The sequence below is a fragment of the Triturus cristatus genome, chromosome 1_1 (assembly GCF_964204655.1).
Source record: "Triturus cristatus chromosome 1_1, aTriCri1.1, whole genome shotgun sequence".
NCBI classification, from domain to species: domain Eukaryota; kingdom Metazoa; phylum Chordata; class Amphibia; order Caudata; family Salamandridae; genus Triturus; species Triturus cristatus.
The window spans coordinates 131,690,888-131,717,968 of record NC_140579.1 but is presented as its reverse complement, the minus strand read 5'-3'; the positions used below and the strand labels follow the sequence as shown (position 1 = coordinate 131,717,968).

Sequence of the window (27,081 nt, the reverse complement as noted above, 5' to 3'; positions counted from 1 at the left end):
CACGTTGTTTACTATTCTGCTATCAAGTGCTTGGGTCTGGACTTTCCCTTAAAATAATAATATCTTTTCACGGCAACAGTAGGTGAGTCATTATGACGTTGACCGAAGACCCACAATGCACCAGTATGTAACCATCCTTTTCTTGAAGTTAAGAGCAATAAATGGCAGAATATAGACCACGAGTTTTCTTTTCTTTTATCATGAGTGGCAGGGACATATGGAGTTTAACTTAAAGAAAAGCATATGGAATCCTATTTATATTGGAAGCATCTAGGGCCAGGTGTGCACGCATTCCATTTTGCGAGTCGCAAATTGCATCAAATTGCGACTCGCAAAATGGAATGTACAACAGTGTTTCAGTCCCTGTTTGCGATTCCTAATGGGGTCGCAAATTGCATGCCTCATTAATATTCATGAGGCAGGTGCAATTTGCGACTCCATTGGGAATGGCTAACACTCCCAGGGATGGTGGCCTGCTGGGGTCAGCAGACCATCATGTCTGTGACTGTTTTTTATATAAAGCAGGGTTTGTTGTTTTAATTCAGCACGTTTTCCTTAAAGGAAAACTGGATGCGTTTAAAAAAGAAAAATACAACTTTTCGGTTTAATTTTTTAAGGGCAGGCAGTGGTCCCTGGGAGCACTGCCTGTTCTTAAAAAATATTTTTGCACCCATTCACAAAGGGGAGGGGGTCCCCTGAAGATCCCTTCCCGTTTGCTAGTGGTTTACCACCTGCTAGAAGTTAGTGGTAAACTGCAAGTGTTTTGCAACTGCAAATGAGGTCGCAAAACAATGGTACATACCATTTGGACTTGTTATTAGGAATGGACGCCCTTGGCCCGCCCCTTCCCAATAGCGAGCCGCAAACCCTACTTTGCGAGTCAATAATAGGTTACTAACTCACTAAATAGAGTTTGTACATGGGCCAGACCAATTTTGTGGTTGAAAACGGGCCGATTTCCGGGTTGTGACCCCCAAAAAACGGTCGTACATCTGGCCCTAAGCCCTTTACAGAGAAAATGTTACTGCTTCCCAAAGCTGACTAGCTTCTTACGGCAGACCCTGGAAGTTTTCAAAGGACAGCATTTTGCAAATCTCTCACACCAAGACTAGACATTTGCAATGCAGTACGTCTCACATTTGCGAGAGTTTAAGCTATTGGCATTGTAAATGACAATGCCTTTTATTTATGTTTTTAAAACCAACATATAAGTAAAAGGCATTGTCATTTACAATGCAATAGCCCAAACTCTCGTAAATGAAGGCCTTATTGCATTGCAAATGCTTTTTAAAAATGTATTTATGATCAGGTATTTGCAATACTTTCCAATCTGTGGCCACGAGCAGGTCTTCTTTAAATAAAGACATGGCATACTGGAATCACTAGGACTTCCTAGTCCATCCACCTAACTGTGTCCACACAAAAACCAAACAAAAGAAAAACAGCCTTGAGGTGAACCATACTGGACTGACCCCGACAATGGCGATGGGGTTTCCACAACACTACTGCGGCCTTGTTGAACTCTTGCGGTGCGTTTTATGAATGTTTGTGTGGTTCTTAATGCAGGGTTTTATTGCCCAAAGCCTCAGCACGTGACTAGTGTCTATGTATGTGTGTGAGATGGTATGATTATACACTGGTGCTCACTGATTGCGGGTACACCTGTGTGTACATAGTGGTGGTGTCCACCTGCGTTATATTGAAAGCACCCCTGTTTAAGGAGTTGTAGCTGGCTGTCGATAAGGTCAGCGGGCAACATAAAATGTGCTTTAGCAGTGGGTGATATAAATCGTATTGTCCCATGAGGGGTGCCTAACATTGCACAGCAGCTGGCGGTTCAGTGTTGAAATGGTTCCCCTCTCCATTAAGATCGAAAAGTTAAAAATAATTGTGACGGTCAAAAAAGTCGTTTTTCCGGTTTTTCTGGGTTCACCAATTGAATGTGGTGTAAAACAAGGAAGTGGGTAGTGATGTATATTGCACAGGATCCGTGTTCTTTACGTTGCATATGAAGTGGGATGCTTTGAGATTATTGTGCACTAAAATGATATCTATGCTGGTTAAGCCAGAGTGTGTTTTTTGCTGCAGCTGTACTTAAAACACATGGGATTTAATAAACAATGTATTGCAACTGCTCGTGCTTAGGGGCACTAGAGCAGAATGGGGAGCCTGAATCGGGGCGTGTCGTGGCGATTTCTGGCTTAGGAGTTCTTTTTTTTTTTTATTTCAAAATATTTTATTAGTTTTTTTATACAAACAAATACAATTGCATTCTGTCACGGGGTTAGCCAAAATAGTCCGTATACAATGGTTACAAGTACTTCATGGTAAGATATCTGTTTTAGCTGAACCCCTCTTACATTGACTTGCCGGGAAATCAGGCAAAGGTTGATGGAGAGAGAAAAACAAACGTGAGCTGGTTGGATTTCAGGCAGAGGAGGAGGGCCCTTTCAGACACACCTCTGCAATGCAATAGTTATGAGTCCCAATTTAACCCACTCAACAACAACTTTCAGAAAAAAACACAACTAAGCTTCTCTGATGAGATGTCAAATACAATGTCCAGAAAAATGGTGAATCATTATTTATTTTAGTTGCATGTTCCACTGTTAGTTATGGTGGGGATGTCTTCTATTGGTGTGTTTGCATCCATGTAACTCACACATCAGCAAGAGAGCACTAAAGTCCTGTCCCCTGCCCCACCTTCGAATTCTCGTTGTGCTGTTCTGCTGCTCAATGGGACAATCTTTGGGGCATATTATCAAGACAGGCGATAAAATTATCGCCTTTTTAGCGGCAGGTTAGATGTCCTTCACATCTAACATGAGCTTCAATTGGAATTCCATAGAGCATATTATCAAGCCCATTATCGCAGTTTTAGAAGCAGTTTTCTGCCGCTAAAGCGGCGATCATTTTATCGCCGTCCTTGATAATATGCCCCTCAGAAGGAATGTGTCACACCTGAAGATTGGAGGAACAGGTTAGAATTCCAAGAAAAGGGAAACCACACTGGGCTGCTGAAAGTGAACAGGGAAAGTAAACGCTTGCACTTTGAGCCTGAGCAGCTTGAACCTGTGGTCCTTTGTTATGTCAGTGGTACCAGTGTCTAAGGGGATTCTAACTCAAATTGGGGTGTGACCTTCTCTTGGTTGACCAACTTGAAGAAACAATAGAAGTGGAGCTAATAATCTAAAGGAAAAAAAAAAAATTCTGGCCTTAGATTGGAGAAAGAATGAGGTACATTTGCAAGTAGCAGCCAGTGTGCCCATTGGCTTATTTGTGCCCACTGCTATCGGGAGAGGTCCCCGGCTTCTTGGAAAAGAAGGGTAGGAATGTAACCAGAGTAAACTCTTATTTATAAGATGCGCTACCTCATGTCAAAGATGGTGCTTCACATTTGAAGAGTCGGAATATATTACACACGTGGCGACGGTGTTTTTAATGCTGGGCCCGTGTAAACCTTTGGCTTGGCAATGGTGCGTTACATACTGGGGACGGTGCGGATTACTGGGCTGCTGAGAAACTTTGCCTTCATTACTCAGTGCGTCATGCTGGCAATGAAAAGAAGCTTTACAAACTCAAGACAATATTGATACCTCTATGACAATGTGGGTTTTTACACAGTGGGAACAATTAGGATATTGGTACTTCAATTTGTACTTACATACGGGGGCAATGTGAAAACAGTCATGGCATTTGGTGCTTTACATGCTGGAGCAATGTGGACATCAACATGGAGGCGCCAAGAATCAAAGTGAGACAGACCAGGAGGCATCCAGCAGATTTTTGCGACCTTATCAAGGGGTACGAATGGAATGAACATCTTGCAAGAGGGTCAAAATTAATATTGGAAAAAAAAGTGGATATAACATGGCGCAAAATGAATACTTAGAGAAAGCTGAATAGAGATGGGCATGTAATAGTTTTTGAAAGAAGGAAAATAAAGACAAAAAAATAAAAGCCCTGAAGAAGTGCAGCGAAGCGCGAAACACGTGTTGGCTTTTTTTGACGGCTTAAGAAAAATAAAAAACAACAAAAGAAACGGAACAAGAAGATTTGTTATTCTTTTTATTGATGTTTTGTGTGAATATCTCAGTGATGTTTGCTGTTATATAATTATGAAAAATACTGGTGGGGACCAGTAACTGAGATACTTTGCGCCGGGCGAGAATCCTGCTACCCACACTGGAGGCATCTGTAACCTGATGGACACAACTAATGTCTGAGGCTTGAGTTATATGAGCACACATTTTAGGATTATTAGAAGCTTGCTAAACAGGGTCCTACCAACCTGAGCAGTCGCCTGTCACAATTACACAGTAAGCAGCCCCCTTTCCAATAATCTGAGTATCAGTGTTCACCCTCACAGGCCACATTCAGTGCATCATTATATTAGCCATACTATGGAATATTTTGTACAGCACAATGAATGTGATTGCCTGCACGGTGGAATATTTAATCATTATGCACGTGTGTGTGTGTGCGTGTTTTGTGGGATGTACAGTGTGCATGTGTGTGAAGAGTGTTTTATGGGATGTACACTGACATAATATGGCAGAACCCTGACATATGATTACATCAATTCTGATATTTTTAAATGTCCAAGCACACACACTGTGATGGCGTATTAAATGGAACAGGAACACTGCCAGACACTGTGCTTTAGCCCTCTATTTATGACTATATTTATCTTTGCGTAAGTTTTTCGACGGCCCTTTTCCCCAGTGAGGTAAGTTGTGTCAGAAACATACTGCTTGTCCTGAAGTGCACATTTCGGTGTGCTTTGGAGCCAGTGTTCTGCAATGGGCCCACAGTGTTCTTGAAGGAGTATCCATGACTTGCGGTTGTGGACCAGTATAGGTCCTGGGATGTTGGATAACTTAAAGCACTGAAGTATTTTCCTAAAATCTTTATCTTATTTCTCAATGTCTGAAAACTAATAATATTTAGCTGAACAGAAACCTAAATCGTTTTAGTCAGTATGTTCAGAAATCGAGCGACCGAATTTATACTTTCACAAATATTTTTGGGGAAAGAACTTTCTAAACAAATCTTGGAAGGCTGTGTTCATGATCTACACTCACTCTCTCCAGGGAATATAAGGCTGGCATTAAAAAAGGGTTGCCTTTGCTTGAGTGCTGGCAGTGCCTGCGAGAGGCATGTCTAGGGCGCCAGCACTACTACTGCCATTGGGTCACTGCCTCTGGTTGTAGGGAGAGAGAGGCAGGCTTGCAATGACAACTAGAGACATGTTCCACTGGAATAAGCCACGCCTCCTGTGTCTCCACTCCTAACTGTGCCCCCAGCTCCACCACCTAATTGTGTAAGTGGGGACAAGAAGGACCCTGTTTGCTTGGGAGAGCACTGGAGTTATTTTAAAGCACCAGGGAGGCGCACTGCCTAAACCCTGCCATGGGAACCATCATAAATCACTTTCATATTTCACTATACTAATTCAACACTAATCCTTTATGGGTTCTGGAGTAGCGTGCGACTCGCCGAAAAAGCTCTTCGACTTCTCGTCAGGGGTAGTAAGCACTACAATACAATTTATTAAGTAAGCCCATCAGCAAAATGCAGGGTGAATAAAAAGTAAAAGCAGCTTCCCTTCCACTTCTCCCATCCTCGATACTGCCTGGGTGTGAGTGCAGAGCCAGCCCTTACCCATCACTCATTGACCGAGACTGACTCTGCAGCAGCCAATCAGAACGAAGCATTCAGAGACAGCATGCAGCTTTACTTTGTAATATATTATCTGCCCGGCTCCCTTCAGCCCCTTGCGCGGCCTCTCTCTTTCCATCAACCCATTCTCTCTCTGCATTGTCTCTCCTCTTCCTCCCCGATCACTTCCTCTCTACCGTGCCCCTCCCTCCCTCTCTCTTGAAGGGTCTCTTCCCTTGCTGCTTTTCGGGGAGTTGGGGGGAGTGACACAGGGGCACCAGAGGCCCTTGGCTGGCCAATCCAGTGTTCCGTCGTTATCAGCTCGAGCCTCTGGGCCATGTGGTGATTGAACGGACACTGACACACCCCTCCTTAAAACCTGGTGGCCGATTTACAAGCCCCTTGCGTCATTTTTAACATGGGAAAAATGACGCAAAAGTGGAGCAAGCAGCTTGTAAATCTACCCACTGCTGTTCTGCGTGAACGAGGCCAGACTGCGGACCAGGTGAGAGAACGTGAGCAAGCGTGGAAGTGTAATGTACACACTCACCCGACCCTCTCTCAAACACCGGGGCATGTAACTACTGAAACAACAAGCATTTGCAATGCAATAGGTCTCGCATTTACGCGAGACGTATTGCATTGGAAACGGGAGTGCGGGCGGGCAAGAAGACACGAACGGGAGTGGAGGAGGCAGAGGGGGGCGAGAAGTCACGGACTACGGGAGGGCGGGAGACCAGGAAGAAAATAGTGTTTGGAGTAAAGGAGCCAGTAGCCATGGAAGGATACAAATGAGGACATGGCTGCCATGAGGAGGAACTAACAAGCCTAAAGCCAATTGGAACGCAGCATTGAGGACCAAAGTGTAGTAATTTCTCCTTAAGCTCACTGTCTATCTGCCTTGCACTGCTTATTTTGGTCCTCCTGTTAAAGTGGATGCTACCTCACGTTTTGCTGTGAGAGTCAATGGAAAAAATTGGTGGAACCTGTCTAGAATTTACAAGATTCTCATGAGGTTTGTAATGCATTTGGGTCTTGTGTCGGAGAACATTGTTCAGCCCCAATCAGGTCTAAGAAAACCATCTGTTAAAGAGAGTGTGCAGAGACCTTCCCAGGTTGTGAAAACCTCATAGAAATATGTCCCTCCACGAAGGAGTAGTAGGACGAGTGTCCCGCCAAATCGATTAAATCTCTAGTCTGCTTTGTTGTTTTATACAAATGAACTTACATGGTGTTTTACATAAATGAACTTATATCTTCCTCTGTATCTTTCGTTATTGTTCGTTGTTCTCCTTTAACATTCTTCTTTGCCTATTTTCTCTTGTTTTCATTTTTCTTTTTCTTTTTGTATTAATGGAAAGAGAGGAGATGTAGTAGTTTCTCCTTAAGCTCACTGTCTATCTGCCTTGCACTGCTTATGATGTCACTGTCATGGTAATGAAACGCTATGGTTTGAATCCCAGAACCTTGTCAGTTCCTGGAAGTTGTGGAGACAAACAGTCAAAAAAGCATGTGCTCTTACACTTACCTGCTTGGTGTAATCACTTCACTAAGCCAATGAAAAAGATGGGCGGAGCTTCCACAAGGCTTTCCCACTATACTGAATACTGCATGCTTCGCAAAGCGAGCAGCGCATGCGCTGCAACACTGGGCTTGACCTTAAAAAGACCTACATTTCCCCCTTTGACAAAATGACACGGATTGGTACCCCACTCAAATCACATGGATAGGGTTGGGGGAGGAAAACTCTGCTTTGTGTTCGGGGTGGGCTCAATGCGAATCGGGAGGCTGAAAGCAATATTTATTGACAGTGGCCAACTTTGAAGCTCCCAGGTGGGCTCCTGTGGTGGCAATAAAAATGAAGCAGCGCCTGCTGAGCAAAACGATAGCTGAACTCTAAGGCTATGCAAAGCGCACAGCATGCTGAAAAAAAGGGGTGATGGTCGCCACGCTAAAGCCTGCTTTAAAGAGGCAGTACTGTGTCATTAAAGAAAATAGTGCTCACAGACTCACTAGATAAAGACCGTGTAACAACACAAGTAAAACGTCCAGTCCTCATGGAACGTTACAAATACAGCCAAGGCGGTACCAAGGAGGAACTACTAAGCCTATTCATGAATCAAAAGCAAGGAATTAGAGAGGACAGTAACAGGAACCAATTGAAAAGAAAGGCGGAGCTTCAAGTCCATACCTGAATACAGCATGCCTCGCAACACATATGCTGCCCAGGCTTGACCTAAAAAACTACCTAAAATACATAAAGGGATCTGTTGAATCTGATTCCCTCATAGTACCAACAGCTGAGTGGAAATGCAGCAATTCCTTCTCGACTGGACTAGCTCCACACAGGGACAGGGAATGTTGGAGGCAGTAGGCAGAAATAAGAAGAGAGTGACTACAACATGGTGATAAACTGCCAACTCGGATGAACCCCTGAGTAAGCACTGGAAGAGATTGACTACATGCTTCAATATTGACCAGTACAGTATCATAAGCAAGTACATTATCTAAACGGGGATGTGTGAGGGAAGGGGTGTCCTAAATGGTGTGGGTATGCAACTTCACTGTAGAGTAAACTCACAGTTTCATCCTGTGTCCAGTCAGGCTCCTTAACTCAACCCTGGAGAGCTATGGATTCGAGCATTCATACTTAAACAAAGGACCACTGGCCTCATTTATGAGGAATTGACATAGCCAGCAAGTCTTCTTGCAGTGCTGACCTACGTCAATGTGAAAGGGCAGGAATGCACCGTATTTGTATAATGCCTCCTGCGCTGGCTCTCAATTTGCTGCTTAGCGCCAACGTAGGCACCCCTTGCACCATGATGCAAGAGTGCGTCTGGTCCAGGCAGGATTGTCTTTGTGCAGGAAGGGGCAAATTCCTTCTCAAAACAATCCCAAAAGGCGTTTTTAGGTCTCGCCTGCGAACGCAGCGCGAAGCGCTGTGAGCAAGCGAGATCTATTGTTGCTGACTTGCCTCGGAAGTGGGACAGGAGATGTGCACGCGCAGGCTTTTGGCGGATTTGAGTTGGTGTACGCGCCTACAGCCACGCGGCGTGCACATCTCCTGTCCCCCTTCCCTCGCAAGCCAGCATGCAGTTTCACTTTCGTCAACATGCACCTCCTAGGCAGCCTCATGCTATTTAATATTTTTTTTTAAATGCGCACGCGCGCTCCAAGCACTTCCCGGCTCTTGTTTATGGAGGGAGGGTGAACAGGAGCAAGCAGCAGCACAGACAAGCTCGCCCCCGCCCCTCCCGAGAGCCGTAGCAGAGTTCCTGTAGATTATTGAGAGCTCGTTCTGCTGCACACACATCTCTGGGAAGGCTGCACGTCACAGGCATGAACATCATTGGGGCCGACCCAGCCTCTCGACCTTCTGGAGTCGGCAAGATGAGGACCACGGAACTGTCCGGTGATAGTCACACCTGTTACAGAAGCGTGCAAGTCAGCAGCGCAGTTTGTGGAATATGTGGTGTGAACGCTCAATGTGTCGAGCGTAGGTGACGCCTGGTTTTGTATTGTGGTATTGATGTGTAGGTAATGGCAGACAGCCGGTAGCAGAATTGAATGTTTGCGATTAGCAGCATGAACGCACGTGTATTAATTAAATTGTTACGTTTTTAAACAGCAACTGGAGCAATTTGCTAAATGTAATTAATGTGCTGGTTATATACTGTATTGCACAGAAGTAATAACTGACATTCAAAAACAGGAGTTAAAAAAAATCACAATTTAACACTGCGCAAACAAGCTCTGTTATTTTCGCCGCTGTGTTGTTCATTAGGCTGAATACGTCACTCTTGAGTAAACAACTGATATTTTTATAGTTACTGGTTTATCTTTTCTCGTACATTCTGTGTGGCATATCTGCCCTATTTAAGCTCAGCTTACACAACTTCCCCCGTATCCGCTAATTGCAGTGTTCAGGGGTGCCCGTCATATTGAATTGATGATTTGAATTGGAGGCACTTGTTGAAGACCTGCAAAATACATGCTAACTTCACGTTACATTTATATTACCAAGCCAGTAAATCAGACAATGCTTAGCGTCACATGTATGTTAAGCTTACTCTTTTTTTAATGTCCAGTAAGGCCCGTGATGCCTTTACCTAAACAGGGCCAAATTCAACATCTTACTCAGCAGCTTAAATGTTTCACATTTGCCGACATGGTCAATGAATTTAGGTGTCTAATTTAGCGAGGAACCGATTTTCACTGTCCTGTCCCGTTTGATGTGTCGCTCATAACCGTGCTGAATTTTTAGTTCTAGTCATTGGACCTCGTGTGGTGACATTGCCTTCACTTGTGGCTTAATATTTATTTTGACACTAGTGGCCTTATAGAATAAAACCACGAGTTTCAAACGTTTAGTGACACACAGGAACTATGAAATACATTGAAAATCGAACAGACTGTTGTACAATTTGCTGAGAAAAGCAACAATGGTTATTTTATTTTATAGTGGTCCGCCACATGCATTGGATGTTTTCCTAATTGTAGAAGTAACAGCCCCTTTGGTACGATTATCCCAAGAATCAAAAGTCTTACTAGTTTGTATCTGGCTCCAACTTTTGCATCAAGGAATGGGGAATTATGTGGCCCTCTGCAGATTATTAGAACCCTGTGTCTCCATGTTACTGATCCCGCGTGCCCGAGTCTCTCAGAGAGCTTCTGCCTCGGGTGTTCGTGTGATCCGTATCTCAGCATGTGTGCGCCTCTACTCAGTGTGACAGTGTCTGGTGTGTCGGCTAGTCTGCCAGACCCACAGCTTCAGTGTGCCTGTGACTCAGTGTGCCTGCGTGTGTGTGATCACGTGCTTCGGTGCACCCGTGTGCCTCTATGTATTAGTGTGTCTGTCTCACGGGGTGCGTATGTTTCTCAGCGTGTGTATGCATGTGTGCCTGTTTGTGGTTCGGTTTCTATGTATGTCTGTATGCGGGGTTCAACAGGAGGTAGAAGACATTGTCATTTACAATGCCATTACTTGATTAATGATTCACGAAGGGGGGGGGGGGGAAACAATAACATTTTCAATGCCAATCGCTCAAAACAATGTCATTGCGAGACCTATTGCATTGTAAATGCTTGTTTTATATGTTGGAAATAGGAAAAAATGAGGAGAAATACAAATATTACTTCTGCTCTGGGGAGGCACAAGGTTTTTGGCACTTCCCAAGGTTAACGTGATTAAGTAAATCTAGGGCAGCGTCAAAATCCATGGGTGCCGCGTGAAAAAACGCCCATGGAATGCCTCCTTGATGCAAAGTAAGGCAGGGCAGCGACTTGCACTGCTTTGTCTTACTCCATATCTATGAGGCCATTCAAAGCCAGCCAGAGTGGCTTTGCGTTGCCTCATAAATATGATTGAGAGGCTTATGCTGCCCTAGCGTAAAAAAAAGTGGCGCTCCGGCGGCTCAAGCTTCTCATAAAGAAGCCCCCAGGTGTACAGCATTAAGAACTACCAAAACAATTGAATTAGAAAGAAACGCTACTCTCAAGAAATCCGACACCAATTTATAAAAATAGATCATTTTTTAACGAATTTATGTACAGCAACTCAAACAAAATACACAAGAGTGTTCTGGAGATATAAATACTAGAAGAAACAATGAATCACAGCTTTTACTCAATCGCAAACAAGCATTGGTAAGCATCGTGAAAATGTTTTTGGAAACCTTTACCAAACTTGAATGCTGTAATTTCTAGTTACTTTGGAAGACCATCTCTGGCAGGGATGTTGCGGTTGCTGTTACGGTGACAGGGGTCTTCCAGGGGCCACCCCTCAGTCCACAAACATGGAAGGGCATCTTTGGCCACAGAAGTCAATGTCCCTCAAAGTCCGGATGGAGTCCAGCCAAAATCCAGTTGCCACTGGTCTTTGGTTTCCAGTGATGCCAAACCCAGTGTTTTCCTTCTACTGGCAATAAGTTTCCCTCGGGGCGACCAAACTGCACTCCGATGACTCTCCCAGGTCCAGCAGACTCATTTGCAACTTTTGAGCTTCAGGACTTTGTCTCCCAGGCTGCACTTTGGTGGCGATCAACAATCCAGTGACCTTTGCTACCAACTTCAACTTGTATGGGCCTGGTGCTAGAACCAACTGACTCGTGGAGTCCCTTCTTCTGTCTGGGACTCAGGGACAACTCCTCCTCTAGCAGGACACCACAGATACAGTCCTTTCTTTGCTAGTCCAAGGGGCAGCAGGGGCAGTCCAAACTTCAGTGCTGTCTCTCTTTTTGCCAGGTCCGGGGTACGCCGAGCGGTTGATCACCATGTAGATCTCCTCCCAAGTGCACAGCTCAGAGGTGGATCAAGTTCCATGGCATCGAAAACCAAGGAGGCAGGAATACCACAGTAAGGCCAACCACTGTGGGTAAAAGATGATGCAGGATTAGAGAGGATGCTCCAGGAGCCCAGTTTCATTGTGTGTTTTTGGCCTCACCATATCCCAAAACCTGATATTATTAAACTCGCCCTTGAAGGTAATGTGTCAACATTTAGTTAACAAAAAATAAATATTGCCACAGGGTTTTGTGCTGTTCAAGTAAGAATGTCTATTTATTTTGTATTTCTTGTACTCAGATACTGCATTTGTGAATAGATCAATCAGGTAAAGGTTGTTACTTACAGCATCCACTAGGGGGCTCGACACAGAGTAGGACTGGAAGACAATGTTTTTCAGGGATAGCCAGTATATTCATGATTGTCCTGCAGTGTTACGTATGATCTGTGCCTGGGTTCAGAATGAAGCTCTTTCTGCAGATATGTCTGATCTTCACTCTTTCTTACAGGTCAAACACCTGAGGTAGGAAGCTCCCATCAGCACCCTCAGCAAGAAGAGAGCATCCTTTGACAGAGACGAGGAATCCAACTTTGGGTCTCCAGCAGCCTCTGCCCCTAGCTGAAAGGGGAGTAGCAGCCTGTTCATTGCTGCTCCAGAATTCTACCCTCTGACGCTCCCTTCTGACTTCCACTGGATCTTCAGTTTCCTTGTTATCAATTTTGCCCTTGCTTGTAAAATGGTAGAGGGGGAGATTGCAACGGAAACGTCTGAGATTCTTTGAACAGAGGATATTTAATTTCTCATAAATTTTGATTTATTTTGATTTTCAGTAATTAATGTTGAAAGTACATATTCTTGCTTTTAGTTTGAAGTGTAGATGTATAAATTCATATTTTAAGACACTTTAACATTCGTGCCTTATCCAACAATAGGTTCCATTTGTATTCAATCTGAATGCTTGTTCTTATGAAACCCATTTAGCTAAATTGTTACAAATCAGCACTGATGGTATTTGTGCTGTGGGATTCCAGTGTTTCGGCACTCAATAAAAATGAGGAGCAATGCATCACTGATTACCTATAGTAACAAGTTGTATAAACCAAGTTTGGGCACTGAACATAAAAAACTAATAAAGCAGATATTAGTGTGTGCTGTGTGCAGGGTGGGTGAGGTCAGACCACAACACCTGTGTGCAGTGGATACTCGAAGGATTGTACAGCAACATGCAAAGTGCCCGGTGCCCAGATCATACCTTTGTGTACAGAGTGGATAGTGTCAGAGCTGTACATCTGTGGAAAGAGTCGATAGTGCCAGAGATGTACATCTGTGTGCAGCGGATAATGTCAGCTGCACATCTGTGAAAAAAGGTTCGATAATGTCAGAGCCGCACATCTGTGCGCAGTGGCTAGTGTCAGAGCTGTACATCTGTGTGCAGTGGATTGTGCCAGAGCTATACACCTGTGTACAGTGGATAGTGTTGGAGATGATGGTATGGAGCTTATTAAGCGCTCGAATGCCAAGGCGTCTTGGCGCTGATGAGTTTAGGCAAAAGCAGGGGCTGAGCTAAATCTACTCAGGGGTAAACAGCCGGGTTTTCAAGGCCTTCCTAAAAACTAAAAGGTTGGGTTGTAGTCTCAGTGCCGCTGACAGCTTATTCCACAGTTTTGCCGCACAACAGGACAGGAATCGGCCACCCCATCTGGCCTTTCGGAACTTGGGGGTGCAGGTCAGGCCAAGACTGGCCGATCATAGTTTCGAGAAGGAATATAGGGCCTGAACATTGCCTGACAATCATCTGAGCCCCCCCCCCCCCCCATATTGTGCCTTGTGCACCAGGCAGAGTGCCTTGAATTTGATTCTCTGCCGCACGTGGAGCCAATGTAATGCTCTTATTCCATGCGACGTAAATGACCCTTACGGAGCTCTAGAATTAATCGTGCCGTTGAATTCTGCAATGATTGCAATTTGTTAATCTGGTGTTTATCGATGCCCAAAAACATTGCATTGCAATAGTCCAATTTGGACAAAAAAAGGGCCGCCATAACCGTCTTCTGTAGTTTGGGGGGGATGAAAGGGAAGATTTTGCGAAGGGTCTTTAGCAGAAGTTAAACTGTTGACCTGTGCTAACATGTTGAGTTTATCATCGAAAATAATTCCGAGATTCCTAACCTTCCTGACAGGATGCGGGCATTCCCCAGCCTCTAGCGGCCACCAGGACTTGTTCCATAAGGATGATGTCCCGTTTCCAAACTCGATCACTTCAGTCTTTCGTGTATTTATCTTCAAAAAGCTCAGACTCATCCACTTCATGAAGTCCTTTAGGCAGGAGTGGAAACTGGCAGCTGTAGTCTCAAGCCTATCTGACAGGTATATCACCAATTGAGAGTCGTCGGCATGCGACACAAACGTGGAACCATGTTTCCTAACAAGTGTTGCTAGTGGTTTCACATAGACGTTAAACAACGTCGGGGACAGAGTTGACCCCTGTAGAACACCACAGGGCAGATTGAAACTGTCCGATTCTAAGCCGTCCCACCTCAAACTCTGTTTCCTATCCTGCAAAAAGGAGGAGAAAAGGGCCAGAGTCTACAATTCCCACCTTCCGTAGTCGCTGCACCAACACCGTGTGATTCACGGTGTCGAATGCAGCCGACAAATCGAGGAGAACGAGATTTGCCCTGCCCCCGCCATCCACCACTCTCCGAATCCCCTCAGAGACCACAGTCAAGGCGGACTCAGTGGCGTGTCTTGGCCGAATACCATATTGAGTCGGATCCAATAGCCTGTTGCTCTCTAAATATTCTGTCAGTGTCATATTGACAGATTTTTCGAGGACTTTAGCTACAAATGGTAGACCCGAGATCGGACGGTAGTTATTACGTTCGGTAGGCTCTAATGTGATCTTCTTCAAAATTGGCCTAATGCATGCTGTCTTCCAGGCCGTGGGGTAGATCCCTGATGCCAGGACTTGGTAATCAGAGGGGTGAGGCTCTCACTGATCCTCTCGGTGGCCAGATGCATAATAGCAGGAGGGCAGGGGTCGTTCGGAGATCCAGATTTGATCGATTTTAGAAGGTTTGTGACATCCTCAACAAGAAGGGGTCTAAATCCAGTTAGCTTAGACTGCGCTATCTCTACCGTGGAGGAGGATTGGTAGTTGGCTGCCTGAACGTTTAAAGAGTAAGCAAGGCTGTCATATATCACTTGCACCTTGTTCTGAAAGAAGGCGGCCAACTGGCTGCAGAAAGCCTGCTGCGGTTTAGCTAAAAAGTTCACAGATTTAAAGAGTTGAATTTCCTGCCTCTTGAATCTTAGCTGTAAAGTATATTCGTTTAGCTTCCAGAATAGCCTCCTTGTAGTGTTTGAGAGCCTCATTGTAAGCACCTTTGCTCTGTCTACTATAATCTACTCTCCAGAGACGTTCAAACCTCCTGCATTCCACCTTTAGCCCTTTAAGTTCAGGGACATACGAAGGTGTCACCGCCGGCAGGCTCTTAGCTGTTCCAGTGTGTTCAGGGGCAATGCAGTGATCGGCCCTTGATCTCTAGAAGTAGAACCTGTACAGCCCTCAACCAAAGGTCCCACCCGACTCCCCCCCGCTCCGCTAGCTCCCCTCGTCTCTGTGTCGTTAATATCAAATTCCCCCCACCTGATAGAAGCAGTGTGAGCAGGGGGGCGCTACCATCTTATCCCCCAGGCTGAAAGTGTCGCAATCACTGCAGCGTTCACCCCGAAGCTTCAGCAAAGCCTCTCTGGTGTAAGGGTCTTGCCGCTGAGTGCGCTCCGGGCGCGCTCCGGGCGCAGACGGGCTTGCCTTTGGCACACCGTCGGCGCACACGCGCCAGCGTGCTTTTTGTAGTCCGGTGGGCGGGAGGACCAGAAGACTGAACCAGGCAAGGCGGGCCCGCTCTTACAGATGGGCACCGCGGGTCAAGCAGAGGGAATATGGCTTCAAGGGGAAGGGTTCTATGGGTATGTGCAAACCAGAAATTCTTAAAAACAAATTACAATTTCATACAGTTCAATTTTAAAAATGAAGTATTGCACTCGCCCCGAATAGCAGCCTAACAGTTCATTTTTTAAATAAAATGTTGCACTCGCACCGGATAGCAGCCTAACAGACTGAGCACAACGAGCCTCAGCTTAACACACGCTGCGCGCTCGCGCCAGCGTGCTTTTGTAGTCCGGTGGGCGGGAGGAGTAGAACGCTGACCCAGGCAAGGCGGGCCCACTCTTACAGACGGGCACCGCCGGTCAAGCAGAGAGAATATGGCTTCAAGGGGAAGGGTTCTAACAAATGGGTATGTGCAAACCACCAATTCTTAAAAAATTACAATTTCATACAGTACAATTTAAAAAATGGAGTATTGCACTTGCACCGAATAGCAGCCTAACAGTTCAATTTTAAAATAAAGTGTTGCACTCGCACCGGATAGCAACCTAACAGACTGAGCATAACGAGCCTCAGCCTAACACATCAGTGCATTGCAGTACATCTATGTGCAGAGTGGATGGAGGTGGGGTCATACATCTGTGTGTAGACTGGATAATGTGGGAGCTGTACTTGCATATGCTGAGTGCACAGTTTCAAAGCCATAGGACTGTGACTCTGTATGCAGAACGGATAGTGTTAGGATCATGCATGAATGTGAAGTGTGGACAGTGTTATAGTATGGGAGAATGCTTTGATTACAGCAGATCTGTGTCCCATGTAGGAGACTGCGCATAGGAAAGGGTACCATCAAAGTGGATTTGTCTTAATGAATCAACTGTCCTTTACCTTTTGGTGTATTTGATTGAGGAAAATAATATCATAAAATGCCAAAGGATGTTAAGTTAGCCTGCCTTTGCTTCACATTCAGCATGTTTTCACTGAACCTGTGAAAGCGTCATTTCATCCAAACAATGACTCTCCTGTCAAATAATTTGACACAAGTCTGCTGCATGCTGTGCAATTTCTGTTTCAAGGTTTGGCAGTAGACATAAGGTAAACATGTAGCCCCCGTTGATGTATTTTTATCATTCTGGTTGAAACCTGTTATATCTTAGATTGTGGGAAAGTCCCCCAGTGTAGGCTAAAAGTCAGTAGCCAGCCCTATATAAACCTTTTTAGTTGCCCACTGAATTGGAGATGTCTTTGCACCAGGTTATCACAAGCGGTCCTGCCAGACTGATGCGGCATCCACTCTAGAGTTGATACAGAGATTAGAGGAACTGAGCCCAACTGATTGTATGTTTTCCTTCTGAGGGAACATTCTCTCATGGCTGTAGTCCGATAACCACTGCTGCACCGCTGTGAACAGGTATGCTGTACGCTGGGTCTCAAGACACCATAGATGCAAGTTAGGTTCTTCAGGCTCTTATAGTATAGCACATAGAGGTCGTTTTTATGGGGATATGCTGCAAGGGACATATCATGTTAGAACTGTTCATGCCATTCTTGCTTCTAGCAACATGCAAAAGTGCTGCTTTAAGTATATTATGTGTGGTTATTAGTCATGTACTAAGAATGAGACTGTTGAAATAAAACACTTTTAAATGTATATAGTACCTTTTCCTAGTGCAGTGCTTGAGTGGGCTATGATAAAGAGCTAAATTGTGTTTGACTTACCACTGCATCCCTGAATCCTTTAACAGGACTGTTATTAACCCAGAAAGCACGATCACCAAACAGCAGGTATGCTCAGTGGGTTGTGTGGGGCTACAGTAGCCCACTCCAGCTCCACGTGCTGCAACCAAGGTACCCTTTGCCTCCGCTTGTGTGCCGCTCCCGCTGACTACCCCCGCTTGCAGCCACTCCCACCTTGTTTAGGTATTTTCAGCCACAAGTATTAGCAGTTTTGCTTTACTGTACTAGTTTAGACCACATTGCACTGTCTTTGTAACTGTATTTCACTGCTTCTGTTTAGTTAGAGGAGCCAGTACAACCTTTTTCTTTCCAATTAGTACCCAGTTTAGCTCAGTCAGACATTTATCTCACACTGCCTCTGCTCTCTGTTTTTACTTTTCTGCCACTGACTTCACCGCTCGCTTCTCGTTCTCCCGTCTCCCACTTCCTGCCACCAAGTGCCCTGCCCCTCTCCCAGTTCCTATTTAATGGAGGCCGCAGCATGGCTGTGCGGTGGACGTGCGCAGCTGGTGCGCCAAAGTCAAGCCTATTATTATTATTTAAAGATTTGTAGAGCGCCTGGTGACCCGGAGGCATCCCCGCGCTCTAAACCTGTAAGGTTGGCTAAGAGGGGAGAGGGGGAAGAAAACCTTTTTATTTGGGGAAAAGCAGAGTTTTGAGCTGCTTGCGAAAGCGCAGGTAGCAGGGTTCCAAACGCAAACTACGGGGGAGCAAGTTCCAGCGGGTGGCTGCCTTTACTGAGAAGCGACGACCTCCGGTACGTGCCCTCCTAAACTTGGGGATATTCGCCAGTCGCTCATTGTCCGAGCGCAGAGATCTCGAGGCTTTGTACGGGGTAACCATGTCTCCCAGGATCGAGGGGCCTTGTCCATTGAGGAGCTTGTGCGCGATGCACATAGCCTTGAACTCGATCCTCTCTCGCACTGGCAGCCAGTGGAGTGCCTTAAGTGCCGGTCTGGCGGAGGATCTGGAGGGAAGGCCCATCAGCATCCGAGCAGCTGCATTTTGGGTTCGTTGCAGCTTGTCCAGAGTAGCTTCAGGGGCTCCTAAATAGACAGCATTGCTGTAATCCAGTCGTGTGAGAAACAGGATGTCTAGCTCATGGTCCACGAGCAGATGGTTAATAAGCAGGGCGTGCATGGGGAGCAACCTACAGTTCAGTCCTGCTAATTTCAGGCCAGAGTGTGCGAATGGTGCTTGAGTCAGTTGTAATTTGACCGGGGGGCAGATGAACATAATTACATTGTGTGTTTTTTGTAGGTCTGAGACTTAGTAAGGCACGTCGCGAGTAACTCACCCTATCGGTGTGCCCGTCCTGCATAGATTCTGGCCCTGAGCCCAGTCGTGCGCGGACGGGCGCAGACGGGCTTGCCTTAGGCGCGCCTTCGGCGCGCCTTCGTCGCGCCCGCTGCGCTCGTCCGCTGCGCGTCCGGAACATGTGCACAATCTATGCTACTTCCGGTGCGGGGCGAGGGGGCGTGGCCTCGGAAGGGGGCGTGGCCTCCGGTTTCAGCGCGCTGGCGCCAAACAATGTTCTGGGGCGGTCTAGCTGCAGCAATAGATCGGCTGCTTTGGATCACAGTGATTCCAGAAAGCGTGAGTGAGTTTTAAAATTTACACGAAGTTTAAAGTGACACAAAGTGATTAAAAAATTAGCACACAGCCTCACTCCCGGCTTCCGCCTCAGGAGCACAACAAACAAACAGTTACCTGGCGCCTTAACTCGGCGTCTTAAGTACGGTTTGTGGGAGGGGGCGTGGCCTCGGAAGGGGGCGTGGCCTCCGGTTTCAGCGCGCTGGCGCCAAACATAGTTCTGGGGCGGTCTAGCTGCAGCAATAGATCGGCTGCTTTGGACCACAGTGATTCCAGAAAGCGTGAGTGAGTTTTAAAATTTACACGAAGTTTAAAGTGACACAAAGTGATTAAAAAACTAGCACACAGCCTCGCTCCCGGCTTCCGCCTCAGGAGCACAACAAACAAACAGTTTGTTGCCTGTATCGTGCCCAGCGCCAGGAACCCTGGTTCTTCCAACCCGAACAGCTACATCGCCGCCGTCCTCTGAGCCTTGGACCACGGACGTACCAATAACTGCTGCTGCGCAACTCCACGCACCACCAACAGGCATTTCATCCTCCTAGGAGACCTCAACTTCCCCTCGACGATCCGACCGACACAAATACAACAGACCTCCTGGAAACAACTTTGGCCTCAAGCAACTTGTTACTGACCTTACCCACATCACAGGAGACCCATTCAACCCCATCTTCACGTCCAGCAAAAGGGTCAAGTACAACCATGTCTCACGGCTCATCTGGATCGACCAATACAGCGTCCACTTTATCATCTCAGGACCCACCAGCACAGGCACCCTGCTCCTAGATCCATGTGCAGAAACTGGAAAAAGACAACAGAAGACCAGTGGAACAGCGCTCTCATCACCTACCTCCCACACAACACATACAATCCAGAACAAGCTGGGACGAACTTCTTCTAATGGAACACTGATTGCGCCGACACTTTCACCCCCACCAAGTCAGCCAAAAAGACCTGCCAGAAGAGCCAGCTGGTTCACTGCAGAGCTGAAAGCCACCAAATGCAAGTGTGGCAAAAACTGGAGAGGAAATGGCACACCAGCAAAGAGACAGGAGACCACACCACCTTCAGGACTGCACTCAGCCAGTACCACCGCCTCCTGAAAAAAACAAAGAAGAATGTCGTAATAGAGTGCATAGAAGCCAGCACAAACCTCAGGAGCTCTTCACCTTCATGAAGGAGTTCTGCAACATTGCAGCTGCCGAGACTGACATCTGTCCCTCTCAAAAACTATGTGACACCCTGGCGGACTTTTTCCACAACAAGATTTCAGTGATCCACGAAAACCTCAAACCTCAAACCCCAAATCCCCACTGCAAACAGCACCAAAGTGCTCACACCCTTGAACACCAAACATGAACACCTGCTCACCCACTGGGATCCTCTCACAAATCAGGCCACAATCTCGATCATGAACTCCGTGCACTCAAGTGGACCCACGGACCCATGTCCCCACCACATCTTCAACCTCGGAAGCAAGACTATTGACAACGAACTCAAGAAAGTGCTGAACACTTCCATAGCTTCGGTCTCCTTCCCTGTGGACTGGAAACACGCCGAAGTGAGGCCCCTCCTGAAGAAACCTTCCACTGACCCAGCAGTACCGAATAACTACAGGTCTATCCCTTCTCCCCTTCCCAGCAAAGGTTCTCAAGAAGGCAATCACCCAGCAACTCACTGAACACCTGGAACATAACAACCTCCTGAATCCCCCTCAATCCAGATTCCGTGCCAACGACAGCACTGAAACAGCCCTGATCACAGCTACCGATGACATCAGGGCCCTCCTGGACCATGGAGAAATGGCAGACCAAATTCTCCTGGACCTGTCAGCCGCATTCAACACCAACTCCCACAATATCCTGATCAACAGACTCCACCACATCGGAATCCAGGAAAACACCCTCAAATGGATTGCCTCATACCTTACCGGAAGAACCCAGAGAATACATATCCCACCGTACACCTCGGAACCCAAGAACATCATCTGCGGATCTCCCTAAGGATCGTCCCTCAGCCCCACCCTCTTCAACATGTACATGACAACCCTGGCCAATAGTGTCAGATTACACGGACTAAACATCATCTCCTACGCTGACTACTCCCAGCTCATCCTCTCGCTGTCAGAAGACCCCTCCAACACCATAGCCAACTTCCACAGATGCATGATGAATTTCGCAGAATGGATGAAGGACAACTGTCTCAAGCTCAACACGGACATGATGGAAGTACTCATCTTCAGCAACAACACCTCGCCATGGAACAACTCTTGGGGGAAGCCGAGCTCGGCCCACCCGCCACCGTGACAGACCATGCTCGCAACCTCGGCATCATACTGGACAGCAAGCTCTTTATGAAGAATCTAGTCAACTCAGCTTCTACACCCTATATGTGCATTCACAATATTTTCAGATTTGCAGATGGCTCCCCGTTAATATTAGAAAACCGTCACGCAAGCACTCATCACCAGCAGGCTGGACTACAGAAACACACTCTACGTGGGAGTCACTGCATGCCTCTTGAAAAGACTACAGACAATATAGAACACAGCATCAATACTCATCCTTCACCTCCCCAAACTGACCCACATTACACCACACCTCAAGAAACTTTGCTGGCTTCAATACAGAAGAGATGCCATTTCAAAATGCTAAAGGCCCTGCATGACGAAGAACCAGCATGCATCAACAAATGCATGACCTTCCACCAACCGACCAGACACCTGCGATCCGCTACCCTCTTTATCGCTGACACCTCCCGGATCCCCCATAGCAACAGCTGAGGAGGCTCTTTTTCACACCTGGTGGCCAAGGCTTGGAACAGCCTCACCCTGCACCGCACGACCACCTCATTACGCTATAAGTTCAGGAAGGGACTCAAACCCTGGCTGTTCGAATTAACAGAATAACAACACAACAACCTACACTCTCCAGCATCTTGAAACCCTCAGGAGTGATATGCCATGCTCTACAAATCCTTGAGTGATTGATTGAGTAACCTGGACTTCCCTACTCAGTGATGGTGCACTGAACTAAGGGGCGCGCAACCTGGGGGTCATCCTGGACTCATCGCTGTCTATGATCCAGCAAGTCAACGTTGTCTCCTTCTCCTGCTTCAACACCCTATGCATGCTCCGCGAGATCTACAGATGGATCCCCACCAGAACCAGAAGGACGGTCAGGCAGGCCCTCGTCAGCAGCAGGCTGGACTACGGCAATGCCCTCTACGGGGGAACCTCAGCCAAACTCTAGAAATGACTACAATGCATACAGAACGCCTCTGCACGCCTCATCCTCGACATCCCCCGCCAGAACCACATCACAGCCCACCTAAAAGACCTGCACTGGCTCCCTGTCAACAAGAGGATCACCTTCAAGCTCCTCACTCACGCTCACAAAGCACTCCACAACGCCGGACCAGCGTACCTCAACGAACGACTCACCTTCTACATCCTGAACCGCCAGCTTCGCTCCGCTGACCTCGCCCTGCCACCGTCCCCTGCATCCGACGAGCGACTGCCGGCGGCAGATCATTCTCCCACCTCGCCGCCAAGACTTGGAACACCCTCCCCATCCACCTGCGACAGACCCAGGTCCTGCTGACCTTCAGGAAACTTCTCAAGACCTGGCTGTTCGAGCAGTAGCAACACCCCCTCCCCCCCAGTGCCGTGAGACCCTCACGGGTGAGTAGTGCGCTCTACAAATGGACTGATTAATTGATTGATTGACAAGTGTACCCACACACATCCTACATGGCATGAATCATCCCTCAGCATCCAGGTCACCCGTCAACCGCGAAATCACAGCAATGTCCCGGTCACATCACTGCAGCGGTGAAGATGTGGGGAAACATGTGCACAATGCAGGAGGCAGGGCCAGCACCAGGCATGGGCAGTCCACAAAGACTCAGGGCCACAACTACACCCTTCACACACTTGCCTCCCCACCCATTAGGAGACATGCTATGTGCCCCTCATGTGCTCCCCCTGCACAACTAACCAGCCAGGTGAACCCAGACCCTGCACCACACACACCAAACAACTAGGGAGCTAGTCTCAGCAGGCGGGGCTGAAGAGGAACACAGAGCACAGAAGCTCAGGGCCAGGGCAACCCTCCTCCCCACACCGACACTCCACTCATCTCAAGCAAACTGAGTCCAATCACAAAATGAACACTCACACTGAATATGAACAATCACCTAACTGTACACACTGCCTGTCAAGTCACCCAGACACACCCCACATTGACACACAGCCACATACACATACCAGATGCCAGCAGCAATGGAGGACAATACATGGGATAGCCAAAAGTGAGGTGGACAGCGATGGGAAGACAAGGAGCCAGCCACAAAGCATGTGTACATCACATGCAAGAGAAGGAACATATCACAACACCCTTAGGCCAACAAATCACACATGGCTGGCACAGTGAGTGAAATTAAACCACAGTGACCTCTGTGCAACAACTCATGGAGACAGCAAGGCAGGCCATGCATAGGCACAGGGATTATAGGAAATGTATGAAGTCAAACAGGGATCAGCCACACATCTGCATATACTTACTTGACATGTGTATGTCATCAGCACAACACACAGGGCCCATTGACAAACTCCGTGACTGTCAAACACAACTTGGAGCCTTCACACATACCCCTCCTCCATCCACCTCACACCTGCACCACTCAACACTAGTGTCAAACACACAGAATGGTGCAAATAATGTCCTGTGAATACACTGCCAAACAATCGCACTCCCTGGGGTGCATCCACAAACATCACACACACACTCAGGGATGCCTGAACCAATGCTGGCACAAATACAATAGCCAAACACAAGTCTCACAAACAACAGACACAGAAGTACAACAAGCCCACATATGACCAGCCAAATAGTGGAAAGGCAATGGGACCCCAGACAGAACAGGAGTACACAACATCATCACTCTGGAACAATGCACAGACACCATACCCCAACACAGACAAGAAGTGTATCATCTCAAAACAAGCATGGACACAAACTGGGAGCAATGGGACAGTAAGAAAACACAGACAGACATACCACACTCGCTGCATTTGTTTGCAGGACCCTTGGAAGCCGGTCATTCTCCCTGCCTGGGACTGCTGATCTCGAAGGACACTGCACTTGGGGAGGACGCTGTGAACTATCGCTACTCCGGGACTGCGAGGACCAGGGTGCTTGCTGCTGCCTTGAACCAGCACACCTGTGTCCTCTTCCCGGCCCCGCCCCCACCCAGCATTTTACCTCTCGCGGCCCCCGCTTCGCGGGTGCCGCTCACTGCATTTGTTTGCAGGACCCTTGGAAGCCGGTCATTCTCCCTGCCTGGGACTGCTGATCTCGAAGGACACTGCACTTGGGGAGGACGCTGTGAACTATCGCTACTCCGGGACTGCGAGGACCAGGGTGCTTGCTGCTGCCTTGAACCAGCACACCTGTGTCCTCTTCCCGGCCCCGCCCCCACCCAGCATTTTACCTCTCGCGGCCCCCGCTTCGCGGGAGCCGCTCGCTGCATTTGTTTGCAGGACCCTTGGAAGCCGGTCATTCTCCCTGCCTGGGACTGCTGATCTCGAAGGACACTGCACTTGGGGAGGACGCTGTGAACTATCGCTACTCCGGGACTGCGAGGACCAGGGTGCTTGCTGCTGCCTTGAACCAGCACACCTGTGTCCTCTTCCCGGCCCCGCCCTCCCCCCTTTTCCAACAACTGCGCAGCATAAGAGTCACGCCCCTACGCGCCAGCGGAACGCGCCCGGAGCGAAGACCGGGCAAAGAGCGGGCCGTTTGAGGCCGTTCGAGGACAGGAGAGGCAGGGTCAGGGCTTACCCTCTTACGTCCTTATCGCGACTGTACCAATGGCGACTGCGAGAGAAACTCGGAGTAAAACAACTCAGGCTGCTGCCAAGCCCACAGGTACTTTGGACTTTTACTTTGCAAAGGCTGGTTCCCTATTGATCGACGACATAACTACCCTAGAGAAGCGCATTTCCCTTGAAATTGATTGGATCAGAAGATCGTCTCTGGGCCCCCTCAAACACGCTACCTCCCCGCCACAATTGACAGAACATCTTGACCATGCTACGGGGGGGCCGCCTGGACTGCTTGGCTCCTCGACAGCACTGAACCCAAGCCATACAATATCATCTATCACAGACTGTGATATTTCCACCCCAATTGATTTTATCACACTATCCCTCCCGCCCCCAAGGCTTTCCACTGCCCTCACTACACACAAACCAGATATAGCCCCTGAGACACCTACGAACACTAGTAATATTCCTATTTCAGATTTCACTCAGGGGAATTGCGAGGGAGCAATACCCAAGAGGAAGGGAAAGGCTCAAACTGTAGGAGGGCGCAGGCCGAAGAATCTGAAGCACGCTCCTAGGGGAAAAACAAACTCTCCGACAGTGGGACGAAGGGGAGGGGCTGCACCCCTAACTCAGACTAATAGACCTGTGAGTCCAAAAATTGCTATACGGGAGGAGGGCTCCACATTTGCTGATATTAAATCTCTCATGAGCGAATTGCTCACCCCCCTAATAGATCGCCTTGCAAAATTGGAATCATCTATAAAAAAAAATCTTCATCATGGAATGGCTCAGTTAGGGGACATATTCAAATCAACCAAAACACCCATAAAGACCATAGACATATCACTACGTAGGGATAGTCCCGGTCCACAACAGCTCCCCCACTCACATCTGCCCAGACCGATTCCTTCGCCAAAACCTGGGCCTATGATCCCTCCACGGAATATTGTTCCCACCCTCCGTGACATTCCACTTCCTTCTCCTTCACGGGTGCAGGAGCATGATAGCAGACATAGACTAGTTAATTTACCACCTGAGTCAGCCCCATACACAGTCATCCTAACGGGTATCCCGGAATTAAAACCATCTATTAGCGAACCAGTGGTGGCCTTGAAAAATAAAGTCATCCACTGGCTCTCCAAAAATAGGCCTTTACCCGAGGGTACCAATAGCGAGGTTCTCATGGTTAGGAGACTCCCGTGGTTGGGTAACACCAAAAAAACTATTATGGGAGACTGCGTATTGATTAATTTTAGGGATCCCCGAACAGTTTCTCACATATGTAGCTGGCCATATCCAACTGTGGGGTCTCTTATCCAATCGCTTCCACTCTCCTTCTTCTAACCTCCCACAATAACTGCACAAGTTGAGGATGGATGGGACTTAGTTCCTAGGAGAAATAGGACAAGGGCTCCATTGGCGGATAGGGAACGCTGGTTGACAGGGTGCCCTAGACACGACCAAGTCCCCACCCAAAATCGTTTCTGTATTTTAGATATGGTGGATTGACCGTTTATGCCTATGGGCGGTGGCGCTTTGAATATAATCAAGAATAGACAACCAGTACCTCCCAAGGAGAAGGAACATCCTCCCCACACTACAGTCACTGAAGAGGGTAGCACAGAGGTGGCCCTTCCACTTTGGAGTACCCCACCTCTGAGGGCTACTCAGGAAATTGACTATGGCTCATCCTCCCCCCAGAGGTCGGAGTCGGAAGTGGTTTTATCCCAAATTATACCCTCTACGGCACCAACTTCCTCCCCCCTTAAAATTCTATCTTGGAATATTGCGGGTCTTTCTAATAAACTTAATAACCCGTCTTGGTGTTCTTTTATTAAGCAGAAAGACATTTGTCTCTTACAAGAGACGTGGGCTAGAGAAAACATCACTTACAAGGGCTTTGCAACCTTTTCCAAGCACGCAACATGGGGGGGCAGAGGGCGCCCTTCAGGCGGCCTCACAATATGGGTGGCCACTGACTAAGGCTGCAGGGCGGATATATTTCCCACTAATTCAGCAGATATTCTTGCTGTGCTGTTGGAGTGGTCAAATGCCGCTAGCCTGTTGTTGATCAACATCTAC

The 27,081-nt window shown here is 47.5% G+C and overlaps 1 protein-coding gene across 5 annotated transcripts in view; it reads left to right on the top strand.

Annotated features, from left to right (window-relative positions):
* LOC146869795 (major histocompatibility complex class I-related protein 1-like) overlaps nucleotides 1-17,490 on the top strand; it is a 193,950-nt gene extending 176,460 nt beyond the window's left edge. For all 5 annotated transcript variants that reach the window (XM_085616223.1, XM_085616143.1, XM_085616458.1 and 2 more), the window contains one exon: nucleotides 12,456-17,490. In XM_085616223.1, coding sequence (XP_085472349.1) covers nucleotides 12,456-12,517 — 62 coding nt within the window. In that variant the 3' untranslated portion in view covers nucleotides 12,518-17,490. The remainder of the gene's footprint in view (nucleotides 1-12,455) is intronic.
* The last annotated feature ends 9,591 nt before the right edge of the window (nucleotides 17,491-27,081 follow it).